The sequence below is a fragment of the Meles meles genome, chromosome 11, assembly GCF_922984935.1.
Source record: "Meles meles chromosome 11, mMelMel3.1 paternal haplotype, whole genome shotgun sequence".
NCBI lineage: Eukaryota > Metazoa > Chordata > Mammalia > Carnivora > Mustelidae > Meles > Meles meles.
In genome coordinates, this window is record NC_060076.1 from 2255456 (window position 1) to 2272392 (window position 16937).

The window sequence follows — 16937 nt, forward strand, 5'->3', positions numbered from 1 at the left end:
GCACGCGTGTTCCTGGGCTATGGCCAGAGCGGCCCCGACCAGAGCAGAGGCCCGTTTCTTCAGGACGGGACCTGCTCTGCGTCCCGTCCACCAGGACGGTCCCAGAGAGCTGGAATCCCCAAAGGAGAAGCTGGTTTCCCCCGGGGCGTCCCTCTGCCTCCAAGCTCGGTATCGAGTCTGAAATGGGACAAAGGGGGGAGGCGGGCTCCCCAGGTCGGTGGTGGAAAGCGGGTGTTCTATGTAAGGTGCGGGGTGCGGGGCTCGAGGGGTGCCCGGCTGTCTCTGTCTGGGACCCCAGCTAGCCCGACCCGCCCTCATGGGCCCCAGCCCCCGGCTCGCTGGGCCCAGCCCACGCCAAGGGGGCGTCCGCGGCATCCTTCTGTGTGTGGCTGCTCTTCCCGAGGCGAGCACGGCAGGGGTGGAGGGAGGAGGAAGAGCAGGGCGGGAAGAGGCGAGAGGCCCGCCATCCGCACAGACAGAAGGAAGTCTCCACGGACGTGGCCAGGAGAGCGCGGACCTCCAGAGGGTCTGTGAGAAGCCGGAGCGGCTTAGATCAAGGACACGGAGCGTGGGCGGTGCTGGCAGCCAGGAGGGGCCTGGGGGTCGCAGAGCGAGGGGCCTTGAGAGGCGGGACAAGGCAAAGGCTGGCAGGAAGCCACCGCTCTGGGAGTCCTTGGGGACCTGGCCTCTGTGGAACCCCCTCCCGAGGAGGCCATGGTGCCCGCACGGACGGCGGCTGGCCAGGTGGGAATCACGGAGCTCCCACAGGACGGCTTCTAGGCGACGAAGGACCCCTCCCGGGGCACAGAGTGGGGCACGAGCAGTTCGGACGACGTGAAGGCAAGGAGCAGCGTCAGGCGCCTGCGACAGGTCCACCTCGACCTTTGGCCCTTCCACTTGCTAGAAAGGGGGCACAGGGCCCAGCTCAAAGCCCTGGGACGGTCGGGCAACATGCCCGAGCCAGCGGGTCAGCCTTGGGCCTGGCACGAAGGAGCGCAGACCGGCTGTCTCCGGCCGGCAACAGGACATCCCCTTCGCTTCCTTCAAGGGACACCTGCGTCTTTCCGATTCTGGGACGGATGATTTTGAGCGGCTCCCCAGGAGTTACAGCGAGGCTAACCGAGGCCCATGGGTGCACCGAGAAGCCACGGCCAGGCCATCAGGATGGCCCCCGCCCGGCAGCTGCAGAGGAGTGGCCTCCGTGGCCCCTGTCCTGGGGAGAGCTCGGTTTAGGGGTCTGGGACCCATGTCATCTGACCTGGCCACTAGGACTGAGAAGGAGAGAACCCTCCAGCTCCCAGTGTCTGGTTCCCGCTCCTGGCCATGCCCTGGGCACCCAGCTCCTGTCCCAGGCTGGACTGGAAATCTGTCCCCCGGCTCCCAGGCCGGACGAGCTCTCATCGGGGGACAGCAGGTGTGGGCGCCGAGGTGGTGTCTGGCTGTCACGTGCCGTGGAGTGGCTCGGCCGAGGGGGCGAGAGCAGGTGCGACGCACGGTGGCCACGCGTGCCATGCAGAGCCGGGAGCCAGGCCGAGCGGCAAGCGGGCAGCGTCCCGGCAGCCACTTACCAGGGACCCTCGCTTGTACTGACTATACCAGGTGGCAGGCCGCTCTTTGGGCCAGCGGGCCATTTTACTCTGTAAGACACGGAATGGACGCGTGTGAAAGGCGACTGCGGGAAGCCAGAGGCAGCCTTACCAGTTTACCGCGCTTGAATTCACTGAACCAGGAACCCGGGTTTTCTTTGGGCCAAGAAGTGATCCTGGCCTAAACACGGAGCGGGCGGGGGAGGGAGAGAAACAGAAGGACAGCGTTACTTCTCCCGCCGCCGTGAGCAGCGCCCCCCCCCACCTGCAAACACGCCTTCCCCCGCCCGACCTCGCCCCCCACGGCCGAGGGGGTTCCTGCGGTGTCGGGGTGCTCGCCCTGGGCCAGACTGCGCTGAGGCCTGGGAGAGGCCGGCCGCCTGCGACCCGCACGTCCGTGCACACCCGGGCTCTTGTGTGGGGCCCGCGGCTTTGGAACTATGGGAGGGGGATGCGTCCCCGGGTGCCCGAGGCACTGGGGACCGGAGGAGCCAGCGTGCACGGACGCGCCAAGAGAAGGACCCGCAGCTGCCCCTTGTGGGGTCTCATCTGATGCGCGTGTCCTGCATGGCTGTGTGTGGTGGGCGGGGCCTCCCGAGGTCGCAGCAGGATGCTGATGGTCACCCGGACAGACAGCCTCTGCCCAGAAGCGGGGGCTCCCACTAGGGGGTTGCTGGGCGCGGGGCCGCCGCAGTTCCCGAGGACAGACATAGCGCCGAGCAGGCTCAGGCGTGCTGTGGGGCCCATGAGGAAACGCACGACCCCCTCTAGGAGGATGGCCTGCCGCGGGCTCCAGGGCAGAAACGGAGTCACTCGCCGCACAGCCAGGGAGCACAGTGGACCGGCCCACAGGCCTCTGCTCCGCCAGGTCCTGGTCGTGCCCTGGGGGAGGCGGGAGCCCGACTCCCCGTTCAGTCCCCTGGGGCTCCCCTCTGAGCTGGTTGCGTGCAGTGGGGGAAAGAGGCCCAGCCGCCCTCCTGTGTGTGCTTCTGGGCACGCCCGCGTCCACGCTCAGATAACACGCGCCTCCTCCGGGAACCGGGCACAGGTGCGGGCGGCCGGCAGAGCATCCCTTCTCTCCGGGGGCTGAGCCCGAGGAAGAGCTCGGCGCAGTGGGGGTCACTCGGCCCCTGGCCTGCTGTCCGCCCGCCGACACCACCAGCTCGGGCTCCTGGGGCGCCCAATAACCCTCCAGCAGCAAGGCCACGTGTTGGCGACAGCTAGTCATAAAAAAGATGAGAAACGACGCCTTTTCCACCCAAATCTCCTCCCGGGGCTCTGCCAAGCCGGAGGCTCCTGAGGCCTGCATTTTCCCTCTGAGCATCAGGCTGTGTGCTGGGGGCGTCCGGGTGACCAGGGGCTTCCGGTCGGGGAGTGCACAGAACACAGCGGTCCCCATGGCCCCGTGGGGCCAGGCCTTCTGTCCAGGGGTTCTGGAGCTCCCCATAGGGACAGTGAGATGCAGGGGTGAGGGAACGGCACCCCTGCAGACCACAGGAGGCCTGACTCCTCCCGCACCCGAGCCACGACCTGCCTGGACAGCCGGCTGCCTCGGGGCATGGTGGGGGTCTGCATAGGCCCCACACAGAGGCCACTGCGTCACGGTCATCCTGCAGTTGGGGACCTCGTCTGCCTCAGCTGTCCTGCACCCAAGGGGAAAGCAGCCCACGTCCCCTGCCCGTCCGCACGCACACGCACGCCGGCCCCACACACGTCCGTCCCACCCCCCCATTCACCCCCATCTGCACACACACGAACTCGCCCACGGAAAGGATCGTTAGCCGCTGTCCCCCGACTCTATGCATCAGAACCTCGCTGACGAAAATCCCACCCAGAGCAGATGTGGGACACTCGTGCTGCCCTCGGGAGAGGGGTGCCCAGATGTCAGCCCAGATGAGAACAAGGCAAACGCCAGCTTCTCAAAGACGCATTGGGGGGATTGTGGACTTGCCCCCGAGGCACCCCCACGGATTCCGGCTGCTCTGGGGGCAGACCTGCGGGGCCGTGTCCGGAAGGAGCCGAGTGCCCCACGGTTGGAATCTCCACGTGGGGCCAGCCGTCCCCTCCCCGGCCACCGCGCCAGGCTGCGCCCACCCCGTCCCACAGCTAGGTCTACTTCTTGGGGAGAAACCGTGGCTTTGAACCCGACCCTGCCACAATGGGAAGGCAGCTGGGCAGGCAGGCACTCACCCCTTCGGACTTCTTGTCGGGGAAGACGCACGTGGCCCCTCCGGCTGTGAAGTTGCAATACACTTTGAAGGAATCCCTGGAGCAACCCTGGTTCGGGTCCACCCAGTACTCTCCTGCACGGCGGACAGAGGACGTGAGCGGCTCCCGGAGTGGCTGCAGAAGCCGGGGAGAACGCAGCCGGCCGGGCGCACAGGCCGCCAGCACAGGCCTCCCCGGGGCTCGTCGGACGCACACGGCTTTCCGGGCTGCGTCCAGAGCCACGACAGACCCATCCCCAAGGGCCCAGCTGGACGGTGGGGGCCACGGCGCCCGTGCTGCAGTGAGCAGGGGAGGGTGAGCCGGCCGCCTCGGTGGGTCGGCGTCGGACACTCACCACCCCGGGACTGAGCGAGGATGGGGAGCGTGGACGGCCCTGCAGCCACGGAGAAAGCTGCTCACACGTCCCCGGAGGCAAAGCCCCAGGGGCCAAGGACGCTGTACTCCAGAGGCTGCGTGTGGCTTAGGGCGGTGAGGACGGGAGGGGCTTTGGTTGGGGCTAGTCCGGTTTCCAGAGCACCGGCCCAGCGCACCCCGACACGGACGTCAGTTTTGGGTCTGACGCGGGCCCTGCCGACAGCGCCGACGCCGGCTGTGCCCGTGGAGCGAACCCTCCGGCTTCCTCTGAGAGGCAGGGTTTGGCCCCTTTCCACGGAAGGGTGACACAAGGCTCAGGGTCACGCGGGACAGCGGCTAAGACCGGCCAGAACGGGGCTCTGTGCCCCACAAAGCCTTGCCCTCCTTCCCTGGCCGCCCGGGACCCGGTCACGCCCCGCGACGCCTCCGTCGGCTTCCGGGGGAGAAGCCCAGGCAGCCCGCGGCACAGCCGTGGACACGGAGGCGGCGACCTTCCCGCGGCGCCCGCCCCACCCCGTGCCCGCCCGCGCGGCCCCGCGGACCCACCGTCCGGGAAGTCGGGATGGCACAGCTGCAGGTCCTTGCACGTGCGCGCGGGGTTCTGCTGCGTGCCCAGCGGCCGCTTCATCTGCTCGATCTCCAGCTTCAGCGAGTTGAGCGAGCCGAAGATCTCCTCCATGCCGTCCGCATAGTCCGCGTAGTTCTCGCCCGCCCCGTCGTCCAGCAGCTGGCTGGCGTCGATGTTCCGCCGCGTCCTCGACGCCTGGATCGGCAGCGGCTGGATGACCTCGCCAGGGGGGCCCTGTGTGGGCACAGGCCCAGGTGGGTCCCGATGGGAGCAGCGCCAGGGCCGCCGGGACCCCGTGTCCCGCTGCAGACGCCCGTCACCCCCGCCCCTGAGCACCGCACGCCCAGCCCTGCCTCCGGGCCTCCCTGCAGTGCGCCGCCCTCCTCCAGGCCGCGGCCGGGCCGGGCGTTCGAGCCTCTGCTGGGCTCAAAGCGACCCGCCCTCCCCTGCCCCACAGCCCAGCCTGGGGCCGCACACAGTGGGGCCACACGGACGCCTGCCGGTGTGGGAGCCCCAGCCGAGGACAGAGACAGGAATCGAGAGACTGTTGAGCCAACCAGGGGGGACCCGTGGAGGGCGTCCCACAGTGAGGCTCATCACGGCCCCTACCCACGCCCTGGGGGCCTTGTTGGGGGCTGCGCACTATCACGGGCACGCACACACCCAGTCTCTCCCTCCCTCCCGGCCCCGGACTCCACCACGTTCTAGAAAGTGGACAGCACACACAGACGCTCCCAGCACGGCCGTAGCATCGGGAGAGCCCCCCCCCCCGCGACTTTCAAGTCTTCGAAGGCTACTCACCGGTGGGCCGGGGGGACCTGGGTGGCCCGCCTCACCCTTCGGGCCAGTGGGACCCTGGGAGACAGAAAAGACCAGCTGTCATCACCGAGGCTGCTGTGACTTGAACCCCCTCCATGCTCCAGGATGATCCGCGGGGACCGGCGCGGAGACCATGAGGGACAAAGTTGAACACGCCAGGGAGAAGGATGGCAGGGACCCTCCGGTCCCCAGCCCCAGATGGAAGAGTCTGACGCCCCGAGATGGGAGTCTGGGGGCACCTTCCTGCTAAAGTGGGGAGCAAGAATCCACAGGCCGCGGTCTGTCGCGACTCTGGTGGGGGACACGCTCGGGACAGTCGGTGCTGGAGGAGAAGCCCGTGGGGACATGGCTGCCACCAGTCAAGAGTGTAGAAGGCCCGAGTGGTTCTCACCGAGGAGAACACACCCCCCACCCAGGGCAGAAGGGGCCTGTCTGGGGCACACACCACTTACCGAGGATCCCTTAGCACCTTTTGGCCCAGGAGGACCCTGTAGAGAGTGGGGGACAACATCAGCTCATGCTCGGGCGTCCCCTGGCCACTGTCCTTCTCAGGCCTGACCGGCTCTTCACCCGGAGCCCGCACCCAAATCCCCTCTCCCAGGAGTCCGTGCTTGTACTCGCTTGACGCGGGGGCAGGGCAGGGTGCTCGGCCACACGGAGAGGACAGTCGTGTCCGAGTCTGATCACCCTGCTCCCACGTCCCCCCACCTCCAGCTGCAAAACCATGGTTCAGGCAGCCAGAGTCGGAGGAACAGCAGGGAGAGCGTCAGACTGTGGGACTGCCTGGGACCTCGGGGACCCAGGAGGGGCAACTGGGGGCTCACAGCCCTGTAGGATGGCTCTGGCATGCCAGGGGCCCCAGCAGTGTGGGGGGGGCCCTGCACCGGGTAGTCCCTGACCCCTCTCATCGGGGCCAGGCAGTCTCGCTCACGCTGATGGGGACAACTCCTCGCCCTGCCCAGGCTGTCTGAGGTGCCACATCAGGTCTCCTAAAATGCCCGCCTCCCCGGCCTGAAACCAGGGCTCAGAGACCCCCCTCCCCGCTTCTGTCGCTCGGGGCCCTGACGCGGAGGGGATGGGCCACGTCCACCCGGTGGCGGCCCCACCCCGGGGCTCCCGGCCGTCCTAGAATCCTCCTGCCGCGCAGAGGCCCACGGCCCAGGCTCGCCTGCCCCCTGCTCTCCCCACAATGACACAGGACCATCCACCGCTCCCAGATACACACCGGCAAGCCGGGAGGGCCCGGGGGACCGATCGGGCCAGAAGGTCCAGTGATGCCCTGAAAAGGAGCAGAAAACACAGTCACACATCACTCGAGGGTCACAGACAAACTCTCCTGCCTCGAAGCTGCGGCCGTCCACGCTCCCGGTCTGTCCCCCAGCAGACGCCCTCCGACGAGGGGCCGGCCGCCGTGGAGGGGAGCCGTCTCTCCTCGCGGGGCCTGGCGGGGCCCGAACACGCTCCAGGAGACTGACCACCCCCGGCTGGCCGTCCGGGCCAGGCCGGGACGCGGGCATCTTCAGGGCCGCGGGGAGGGGTCTGCGTGTTGTCATCCCTGCGAGCGCTCTGACTGGAAATTCAGAAGCTCCACACCCAGGGGCTGGCTTGGTCCTGCCTTGTTTCCCATTCACGGCCTGTGTCTCCCCGACCCCAGCGCAGGACACACAGAGCGTCCCAGGGTCCTGTCTGCGCTGCCTGCCCGCCGCTCCATGTGCGTCTCCCCACTGGGAGCTCGCGGCCTCCGATCAGACCCTGGATCCGTGCAGGCCAGGCCAGCGGGCGCGGCCGGTGATTCGCGCTGGTTTTCGCACCCGGCACCATGGCTGTAGGGGCGCCGCCTAGAACCCAATTCCACACGGCACCCCCCGGGGCTGAAGGGGCAGCCGGACAGAGGGAGGCCAAGAGCAGGTGCCCTTCCCCTCCCCTCCGCCTTAGGGACTGGGGCAGCTCATCACCGTCAGAATCTAAGACAGTCTCCAGCCAGCACCTCCCACCGGGGACGCTGCAGGGACCGCTTGCGGTGAGGGCACAGGGCGGTGCTTACACTGGGGGCCGGCACCCCGGACATCTTCCAAACTCCCGAGGTCACGGGCTGCCACGGCCCGGACGGCACGGGTGCAGGACACGGCCGACGCCACAGGGAGGGCGCCGGTGGACGGAGCAGGGCCCCGAGGACACCCCCCAGGACCTACGGGGCCCCCGAGGGTCTCCTGTCACTCCCCGCCTCCCCGGCCTGCCTCACGAGACCAGTCCCCTTGCGGTCAGGCGTGGCCCGACGGGGGCACCGAGAAGGGCACGCGCACCTTGGGCAGCAGGGATCTCTGTCTGGAGGGAAGCCCGCATGTGGGAGGGACACAGATGCGGCAGGTCGGCCACGTGCCCCCACCCCCCTGCACGGCCCACATCGCCCTTCCCCTGACCACGGAGTCCACGTCCAGTGGCTCACTGTGCAGGGTGGGGAGGAGGTCTCCGGCCAAGGTTTGCAGCGCTGTGGTTTTTGGGGAAGTCTGGGGCCACGACTTCACATCCAGGGTCAGGGTGTGGGCCCCGCGCCTGTGTCTGGCAAACACGGGCCGAGCCTCGCCAGTGGCCTAGGCAGCCAGCTGGGTCAGAGACCTCTGCGGGGCCGTGATGTGAACCAGCCTCCCCTCTGTGGCCCAGCAGGGCCCCACAGAGGAAGCCAGGGGTGGCCAGTCCATGTTCGCGTCCCCTCCGCTGTTCCATCCAGAGATGATGGACGTGAGGACGTCCTTCCAGCTCTACCTGGACTCAGGTCCACTGGGCACCAGGTTATAAGCAGCTACTCAGCACCGCGAGGGGCCGCACTGGGTGGGGGAGGGGTTACCACCTCACGCACCTGTTCTCCCTTAGGGCCAGAGGAGCCCTGGGGGCCGGGGAGACCACGGTCACCCTTCTCGCCCTGTTCACCCGGAGGTCCGATGAGTCCAATCAAGCCTGGATGACCCTGTCGGCGGACAAAGGCAGGAAGGGGCGCTCACTGGGGCGGCGTGTCTCCGCCAACCCCGTGGGCCGGCTGGACGGGGCAGCAGGTCCCTGCCACGGGGACCACGGAGACGCCAGCCCACTTCTCCCGGCGGGCGCGTGCCTACAGGCAGGTCAAGGGACAAGACCGCAGGAACAACATGGACGGTCTGTGGTGAACATCGCACCTTGAGAGACGGGGAGACGTGGGTCCACGTACAGACCCATGTGAGGACGCGGTGTTTTCCCCAGTGGCTCTGTGCGTCGTGTACGCGTCAAAGCGTGCACCTTTTTGTACAGGGCACGGAGACTCGGAGACTCTGTGGACCCCGTGAGAAAAAGCTGCCGAGTATTACAGACGCTGTAATAATTTGCTATTTTTTTCCAAAAAACTTCCTACAGAGGCTGCCATGTGTTTGTTTTACATGAGCCTGCAGAAAGTTCTAGAAGGGTGTTTCCAGCTTTCCTTACTTCAGAGGCTGAGCGGTGACAGGCACCAGAGTGGAAAGGAACAGACTTCTCCGTCCCTCAGATGGGACTGTCTGGTTTGTGGACGTGCCTTACACGTGTCAGGAAACCCACGTGAGCCGAAGACATTCCCCCGACCTGAGAAGGCACGTGGGCTTGGCCCTGCTGCGGAGCCCTGGCCCTCGCCCTGAGAGAAGCGTCCCGGGCCACCGTGTCCAGAGGGGGCCACAGTGTCCAGAACGGGCGCGCTCCTTGAACCCTGATGCCCCTCCACCGGGAGCCTCGTGCAGGCCTCCGGGGTCCCCAGCGAGGGCAGGGACAGAGTGTCCCACGTAGCACTAGCTGGTTGTAGTTCTCAGTCCCCCAGGACCCATCCCCAACCTGTGGCAGGCACTGCCCGGTTGGGTGACTGATAGTTAGAAACCCCGTGTGTCTGAGGGGCCCCGAGTCACAGCCTCAGAAGCAGCTAAGTCCTGTCTTACCTTTTCCCCTTTGGGGCCAGAATCTCCTTTGAGGCCGGGGAGTCCTGGGGGACCCTGCAGGAGGAGACGACGGGGTCAGAGCTGTCCTCCCCAGCTCTGCCCTCCCCCACTGCTCCCCGGGAGCATGCTTGAGGTTATCACTCACCATGGGGCCAGGGGGGCCGTCAGGGCCTGGGGAGCCTGGGAGACCTTGTTCACCCTGAAACACAAGGGGCCGTCAGCATGAGCCCCACGGGCTCTGTCCCCGTGTCCCTGTGCCCACACCACACTCCTGTAGCAGCCACCCCTCTCTGGCCCCCGTCCACTCACCACAGGGCCCGGGATCCCTCGCAGGCCATCAGGCCCAGGCTTCCCGGGGGCCCCCTGGGGGCCGATGGGGCCAGTCTTCCCAGGAGGGCCTTCCAAGCCGGCTTCCCCCTGCAGGGTGCACGGACACAGAGGGACAGAGATGCTTGAGGCTGTGGCCACCCTGGCCCAGGACCCCTGGTCCGAGAACCCCAGACGCCCCCAGATGGCTGGGGCTGTTCCAGGTTCTCCACGCTCTGTGCAGGAGCCGTCCTGTCCCATTCTTTGTCCCCTAATTTCCTCAGCCAGCGGAGTTTCCCAGTCTCCAGAGATCCTGGCCCCCACGGCCATTCTGGGCGGCCCTGCACTCGAGGGGACAGGGCCACCATTTCCTAGACCTGCACGGGGCTGGATGGCTCCTGCCACAGCCTCCGTTCCCAACAGGACAGCTCAAGGAAGGGGCAGGGCCATGGGAGTCACAGGGAGCAGCCCCTCGAGGGCCCTGGGCACCGGGCGGCGGGTGAGGGGCTCAGTGCAGATGCCCCGTCTTCTGTCCCAAGCATGGGGGCGGCCGTGGGGGGACCGATGGCCTGTGTGGCCAGGCCCCTCCCTGTGTGGGGTGAGAGCCCCCGGATGCCCGTACGGCTGTCCTGGGTCCACACCTCTCACTCCCCACCCCACTCAGCCGTCACACAGGTGGGAAAGCTCTGGAAGCTCTGTGGTCACAGCCGGAGAAGCACGTTACCTTGGCTCCCTTCTCTCCCTGTCTGCCTTCAGGGCCTGCGGGGCCTGGGGGGCCCTGGAACAGAGCAAAGGAACAGCGTGTGAGAAGCAGCTTGCAGAAGCCAGAGCGATGAGCTCGGTGTCTGCAGGGAAACAGGCCTGCGCTCAAGGGGCACTCAGGGAGGGCAAGGAGGGTCAGGAGGTTGGGGTGGGGGCTGCCGGGCCCCGGCCAGCCAGGACAAGGCCATCGGAATGAGTCTCAGGGACCCCGGTTCTGGGAAAGACCTCTGAGTCCATCCGTGGGGGCCTCTGGCAGCCCGCAGTGCTGGGGCCCTGATCTGGGTTGCACCCTCAGGCCGGCTTCCTGCCACACTGGCCAAAGGCTCAGTATTCCCCGTGCAGAGAAACGCCGTGTCCCCCGCTCGGACTTTTGAGAAAGGTCTGACCCAGGGGGTGAGGCCTTTCCGGCCTCGTGGGTGCCTTTCCCCCACACCAGGCATGACTGATGGGTGTTTGGCCTCTCCCCGAAGCAGGGGTGAGGCCCCTAGCGGGCGAGACGGCTAAAGATGTGGCCAGGCTGCGGCACACACCCACCAGGACCAGCGAGAGCACGCGGGGCTGCGCGGGGGGCCGGGGGCCGGGGGAGGCTCCTGCAAGATGCTGGCGGCCCAGGACAGTCGCAGGATCACTTACCCTTTTTCCTGGAGGCCCAGACGGCCCTGGTTCGCCAGTAGGGCCTGGAGATCCCTGGTGTCAGAGAGAGAACACAGAATTTGGGAATCAGGGTCGGTCAGGGGCATGGCGGGTGTGGGCTGGCGTGAGGCTGACACACAGAGTCCCCCGTGTCCTCTGTCCTCGGCCAGCCCTGCGGCCGCCTCTCTTCCCGTGCAGCCGCTGCGAGAGGTCCCAGATGAAGTCAGGCTGTACTCGGCCTCTGCCTGGACCTCTGGGCTTGTGCTGGGCTGCGGCAGTGTGGGGAGCCCGGCTCACATCTGTAGTGTGGCCGCATTTGATCCTAGTTTTTTTAGGAGATTTATTTATCTGAGAGAGAGGGCATGAGCGCACAAGCAAGGGGACGGGTCGAGCGAGAGAGTCCTCAAGAGACTCCCCCACAGAGCAAGGAGCCCGATGCAGGGCTTGAACTCGCGACCCTGAGACTGTGCCCTAAGCCAAATCAGGAGTCGGATACTTAACCAACTGAGCGTCCGGGCGCCCCAAGTGGTCACATTTTAAGAGAGAACTTTCTCTTCAGACAGCAGTTACTCTGGATACGGGGGGGCGAACTCCGGCCACAGCCCCCTCACCCCACACACATCCCCTTCTACAGAGCGGACCCCCGAGGCACAGGGAGGGCCAGGGTCATCCCAAGTCACAGGCCAGGGCGCAGGGGGTCCTGGCCTCCAAGCTGGTCTCCCCAAGATTTCTTTGCTAGTTGTTCCTCTGAAACCAGTCACACCAGGCCAGGCCCATGGGGAGGACATGCCCAGCAGCCGTCTGCCTGGCTGGTGCAGGGCGGGGGTGAAGGAAATCCGGGAGGATGCCGGGCCGTCCGTCCCCAAGGGGAGGACCACTGGGGCGGTTCCGGACCGGAGAGGCCCGGCATGAAGCAAGCATTCAGAAACTCAGTGTCTGTTGGGTATAAGGTCGACTGTGAGCTCAGCCCTGGGGGCTGGCCGGGCAGAGCCCTTTGGAGGAGAGGCGCAGCCCAGTGAGGCAGAAATAAGGCCGTCCTGAAGCTCGAGGTAGGCTCGGGGCAGTTGTGGACCCCCCTGGTGACCGGTGCCAAACCCTGGGCACAGCGTCACTAGCTCTCAACAGAGCCCACAGGGGCTTGCGGCCCCTATCACGGTTAGAGCTGATCCTACAAGGTAACCAGGCTTGGGTTTTTCTCGGAAATGAACAGAGCAAGCTGCAAATCCCCAAGTGCCCGCCAGCCTCCACCAGGAAGCCGGGCCGGGGTCCCTGGAGGCCACGAGGGGACTCACCGTTTGTCCAGCTTCACCATCGTCCCCTTTGTCGCCAGGGGGGCCATCTTGACCCTGTGGGGACAAGAGCAAGTTCCTTCTGCCTCCTGATGGCGCCCGAGCTGCTCACCAGTGCGCTGCATCCCCAGGCCCTCCCTGAGGCTCCAAGTCCGCCTGGGCGGTGGGCACGGTGGGCACGGTGGGCTCAAGCAGGACCGCGCCCCGTGACCACCACCACCAGGACGCCGTCTGGAAGAGCACCGTGTCCCAAAGAGAGTTCGCAGAAGACACCCGAGAGAAAGAGTGGGGGCTGGCCAAGGCAGGGGCAGGGCTGCGGGGGTGAGGGCCTCGGGGGCCCGGAACACCTACCGCAGGGCCAGGCTCTCCGGGGGGACCGGGATCTCCGGGAAAACCGACAGGGCCCTGGAAGGGATGAAAACGGGCACATCAGGCCCTCAGTGCCTGAGCCGCTGCCGCGGCATCGGCTTCCCCTGACCCCTCCTCACCCAGCCCCTGCAACACCCTCGGTCCTGACGCCAGGAGGTCGACGCCTCATCGCAGCCACACCACCCCCGGCAGGACAGGCTCAGCGTCCCACTTTCTGGGCACACGGAAGACAGGCGCCCCGCCTGCACTTCTGCTCCCAGAGCTCCAGGCCAAGGCAGAGCCCAGACCTTCAGGCTTCTAGAATGTTCCATGCGCAGAACCCCCTCCGGAGGCAAAGCCAGGGCAGGCCATGGGAGGGGGCCTCCCCACAGACGGCTGTTCGTGCAGCATGAAAGCAAGCTGCCCGGGCTCCGCGTGGGGGGCCCCCAGCCCCCCAGCCCCCAGCCCCCAGCTCGCTTCCTCACCTGCACAGCCCTGTCTTGGCAGCTGGTGCGGAAACCCCTGGACTTTAGAAACGTTACCCTAGACCGCAGCGGTCAGCAGGCCTTACTGCAGCACCGTGAGGGTAACCCGCGCCCAGAGCCCGCCAGCATCTCAGAGCTACTCACGGGGCTGCCTTTGGGTCCGTCGTCCCCAGGGGGGCCTTTGGGTCCAGGGGGTCCAGCGGCACCAGAAGGGCCGGACTCGCCCTTCTCACCCCGTTCTCCTTTGGGTCCCTGGAGGGAAAGGCCAGTGTCAGTGTCCTCAGAGCCAGACTCCGTTTCCGAAAGCGCAGGGCTGGCCTCAGGCGTGGCCCGTTCCCGTGCGTGGGCCGGCAAGTGCCTGACGGGGCCCCACGCTGGGCCCAGAGGACAGGATTATGAACAGGAACGTGCGTGCGCACACAGGCATGCTCGCACACACAGACGCACACGCGTGCTCACCCCCATCCCCCTCCAGCTTGTTACAGCCCCTCCAGGAGCCAAGCATGAGGGGAAACGCGGCCCATCGCATGGATGGGAAAACTGAGGCCAAGTGTGAGCTTCCCACCCAGAGAGGACCACGGTGCTGTGCCCCCACGCCGCCCCCGACTCCACTCACCGGGGGGCCCCCTTCTCCGGGCAGGCCAGGCTCTCCAGCTTCACCAGGCTCACCCTGAGGAGGAAAGAGTCATAATGACGGTGGCCTGGAGATGAAGGGTCCCAGCTCCCAGCACTTAGCAAGTCCTCCCAGCTGTCAGGCCCAAGCGGTGCGGGCCCGGGGAGAGAGCGCGGTCACTGCACTCCCACAGCCCCCGGGTCAGACACATCCGTGTCAGGAGAAGTGACACGGGCAGGCTGTGACGGTCACCCAGAGTTGGGGACCACAGCACCCGGAGCGTCACAGACGGCGCCCCGCGTGAGCTGGGGGAGAATCACAAGGAGCCGGCGGAAGGTCTGGGAGGACAGCACGGACGGGAAGGGCCGGGCAGAGGTGGCCAGAAAGCATCATGTCAGAGGGCGCAGCCGCCCGGCAGAGGCCAGAGCCCAGAAGGAAGATGCCTCCGGCCGGAAACAGGCGCACGTCACGAATCCGTGGGCTTAGCAGGACACCACGAGCAGGACCGGTAATGCTCGTATCGTAAAAATGAGCAGTGTCGGAGGACTTCTTCCAGTTTAAGAGGCTGAAGTCAGAAAGTTCTGGGAACGGCGCACGAGGAATGCAAATGAATGGAAACGTGTCGGTCTCATTCCTTTTATCCCAAGGAGGTAGGGTCCGTGCGTCAGAAGCAATGCACACGCAGTGTGTGCCCGCCGCACACACGCTGTACGGGCACACGCACACGTGTGCACACACAGAAACCCGCCGTGCTCATGGAGGCGTCCCAGGACCCATCCCCCAAATCAGCCAGATCGGATGAAGCTCCCGGGCCACACGAGCACAGAACTGACCACAAGGGGGACAGCAAAGCGCCACCCCCGGCACTTCCAGGACGGAGAAGCAGACCCATCGGAGATCCTGGAGAGGGGGCGGGGCCGGCTGCTGGTTGTGTGGCTTGGGGATCGTGCACAAGGCCACGGTGAACAGGGGTTAGAGCCCCCAGCTCCCAGCACACACCTGCCAAGTGTCTAAGTGCGTTTGACGGGAATGGCCCAGGCACGCCCTGTGTGTCTCCGTATCCACAGCAGGACACACACACACACACACACACACACCCGGGGTCTCCCACACACATTCGCACGTCAGACGCTACCGCAGGAAGGGGCAGGAGTCACCTTCTCTCCCACGGCACCGGGATTGCCGATTCCACCCGGCGGCCCTTGGGGTCCGTCAGCGCCTGGAGCTCCAGAGGGGCCTCGGGGGCCGGGGGGACCTGGGGGACCCTAGGGGAAGGAGAGCCATTGAGCACAGACGAAACGCAAACCGCGGCCACAACAGGAGCGGGAGGCCGGTGCGCCCCGGACGCGCTTACCATCTGACCCACGTCCCCGGTCTCGCCCTTCTCTCCGGGAGGTCCTGGCAGACCCTGCGCAGGAACACAGAGGAAACTCAGCGGCGGGCGCCGCACTACCCCAGGACCCCCACGGCGCCCGCCATCTCCCCGCCCCGGCGCCACGCGGGCATCCGACGGCCTCCGCGCGTACTTCACGTGTGGCCGGGTAGGACACCCCCACGATGCCGTCTCAGAACCAGCCTGAGCAGACCATCCGAGGGTGCTCGGAGATCTGTGGACCGAGACCCTGGCTGCGGGGGCCCAGCCAACAGTAAAGCCTGCCGGGCCAACAGCAGGGAAACGTCGGAACAAATCACGTTACCGAGTATGTCGGCACGCGGCGCAGGGACGAAACAGTACGTCTTCAAAAATAAACCAAAAGGGAGCCGTCCAAAGACTACTGAAGCACTCTGGACGCGACTCGAGAAAGGGATGGGAGAAGCCGTGCACAGTCCTGCTACACACACGGCGGGACCCTCGGGCTTTCCAAAAGCCCCAGGAAGCCACACGGGGACACGCGCGTGAAGCTTCGGTGCTGAAACGTGCCCGAGCGCTCCCAGCCACCCTCCCTGGGTGGTCCGTGTGGAAGGCACCGCTTTCCTTTACGTGTTTACGATCGGCCGATCACTCCCGGCATCTCTGCAGTGAGCTCAGAGACGTCCCGCTAGTTAAGAGACGCAAATACGGACACGTCTGCAGTTATGGAAACTGGCCTTGCTTCTGACTAAGGAGGAAGTCCTGGGAGGTCCCCAAAGCCTGGTCTGAGATTCCCCACTCTTTTCATGTAAGGGGAGAGGGAAGGAGGAGGGGAGGGAAGGGGAGGAGAGAGGGAAGAGGGGGCAGGAGAGGAGAGGGAGGAGGGGAGGGCAGGGCAGGGAAAAGAGAGGAGGGGAGGGGAAGTAGAGGCAAGGGGACCGGAGGGAGAGAGCAGGGAAGGGGAGAGAGGGGACAAAGGGGACAGAAGGGAGGGGGAGGAGAGGGGAAGAGAGAGGGAGGGGCAGAGAGTGTCTGAGGTAGACCAGCAGCCGCCCCCAAACCCTGTATTTACCTGCAGCCCCACCGGCCCGGGGGGCCCAGGAAAACCTCTTGGACCCTCGTCACCTTTCTGCCCAAAGAGGCCTTGCTGGCCGCGAGGGCCTGGCTCGCCGTCGGCTCCCTGCAGGAGAGAGTGGGGCGTGGGTGAGGAGCAATTGGCTGTGCCCCGCCGGCGGGAGGCGCTCGGGATGTCGGGGGGTCCCCGAAGCACAGATACTCACGGAGGGGCCTGGCTGTCCGATGGGGCCCTGCGGACCAGTGGGCCCGGGTGGACCCTGTGTGGAAAAGAGAGACACGGTTGCTTCCCGGGTCACAGCGGAGGCCGAGGGCACTACGGTGCGAGGCCGTCGGCTCAGCCCCCCCACACGGCCACCGAGGGAAGAAGTCCAGCCCGATGGCGCCGGCTCCCTGTCGGCTCTGGGTTCAGGCCCGAGCGTGTCGTCATGGGCGGGGCAGGGGGCAGCGGCCCCGGAGCCTCATCTTTGCTCCACCACACCTAGGACCTGGGCCAGAGCCTGTTCTGAAAGCAAGGCTCCCCACGCCGAGCTAGGACCCGAGTGCAGTCCGTGCCTGGCAGTGTGACATCGGCCCCCACGCGTCCCC

At 66.5% G+C, this 16937-nt stretch overlaps 1 protein-coding gene across 2 annotated transcripts in view; it reads right to left on the reverse strand.

The window, feature by feature from the left end:
* The window catches only part of COL5A1 (collagen type V alpha 1 chain), a 141851-nt gene that overhangs the window by 6540 nt on the left and 118374 nt on the right, over positions 1–16937 (reverse strand). The window contains exons 45-64 of one of the 2 annotated variants that reach the window (XM_046022302.1): positions 16556–16609; positions 16348–16455; positions 15279–15332; positions 15082–15189; positions 13928–13981; positions 13456–13563; positions 12830–12883; positions 12482–12535; positions 11190–11243; positions 10519–10572; positions 9798–9905; positions 9634–9687; positions 9489–9542; positions 8414–8521; positions 6782–6835; positions 6009–6044; positions 5539–5592; positions 4716–4971; positions 3777–3889; positions 1569–1637 (exon numbers count right to left, since the gene is read on the reverse strand). In XM_046022302.1, the coding sequence (XP_045878258.1) occupies positions 1569–1637; positions 3777–3889; positions 4716–4971; positions 5539–5592; positions 6009–6044; positions 6782–6835; positions 8414–8521; positions 9489–9542; positions 9634–9687; positions 9798–9905; positions 10519–10572; positions 11190–11243; positions 12482–12535; positions 12830–12883; positions 13456–13563; positions 13928–13981; positions 15082–15189; positions 15279–15332; positions 16348–16455; positions 16556–16609 (1608 nt within the window). Of the gene's footprint in view, positions 1–1568; positions 1638–1698; positions 1768–3776; positions 3890–4715; positions 4972–5538; positions 5593–6008; positions 6045–6781; positions 6836–8413; positions 8522–9488; positions 9543–9633; positions 9688–9797; positions 9906–10518; positions 10573–11189; positions 11244–12481; positions 12536–12829; positions 12884–13455; positions 13564–13927; positions 13982–15081; positions 15190–15278; positions 15333–16347; positions 16456–16555; positions 16610–16937 lie in introns of both variants that reach the window. The other variant, XM_046022300.1, reaches the window with a different exon arrangement.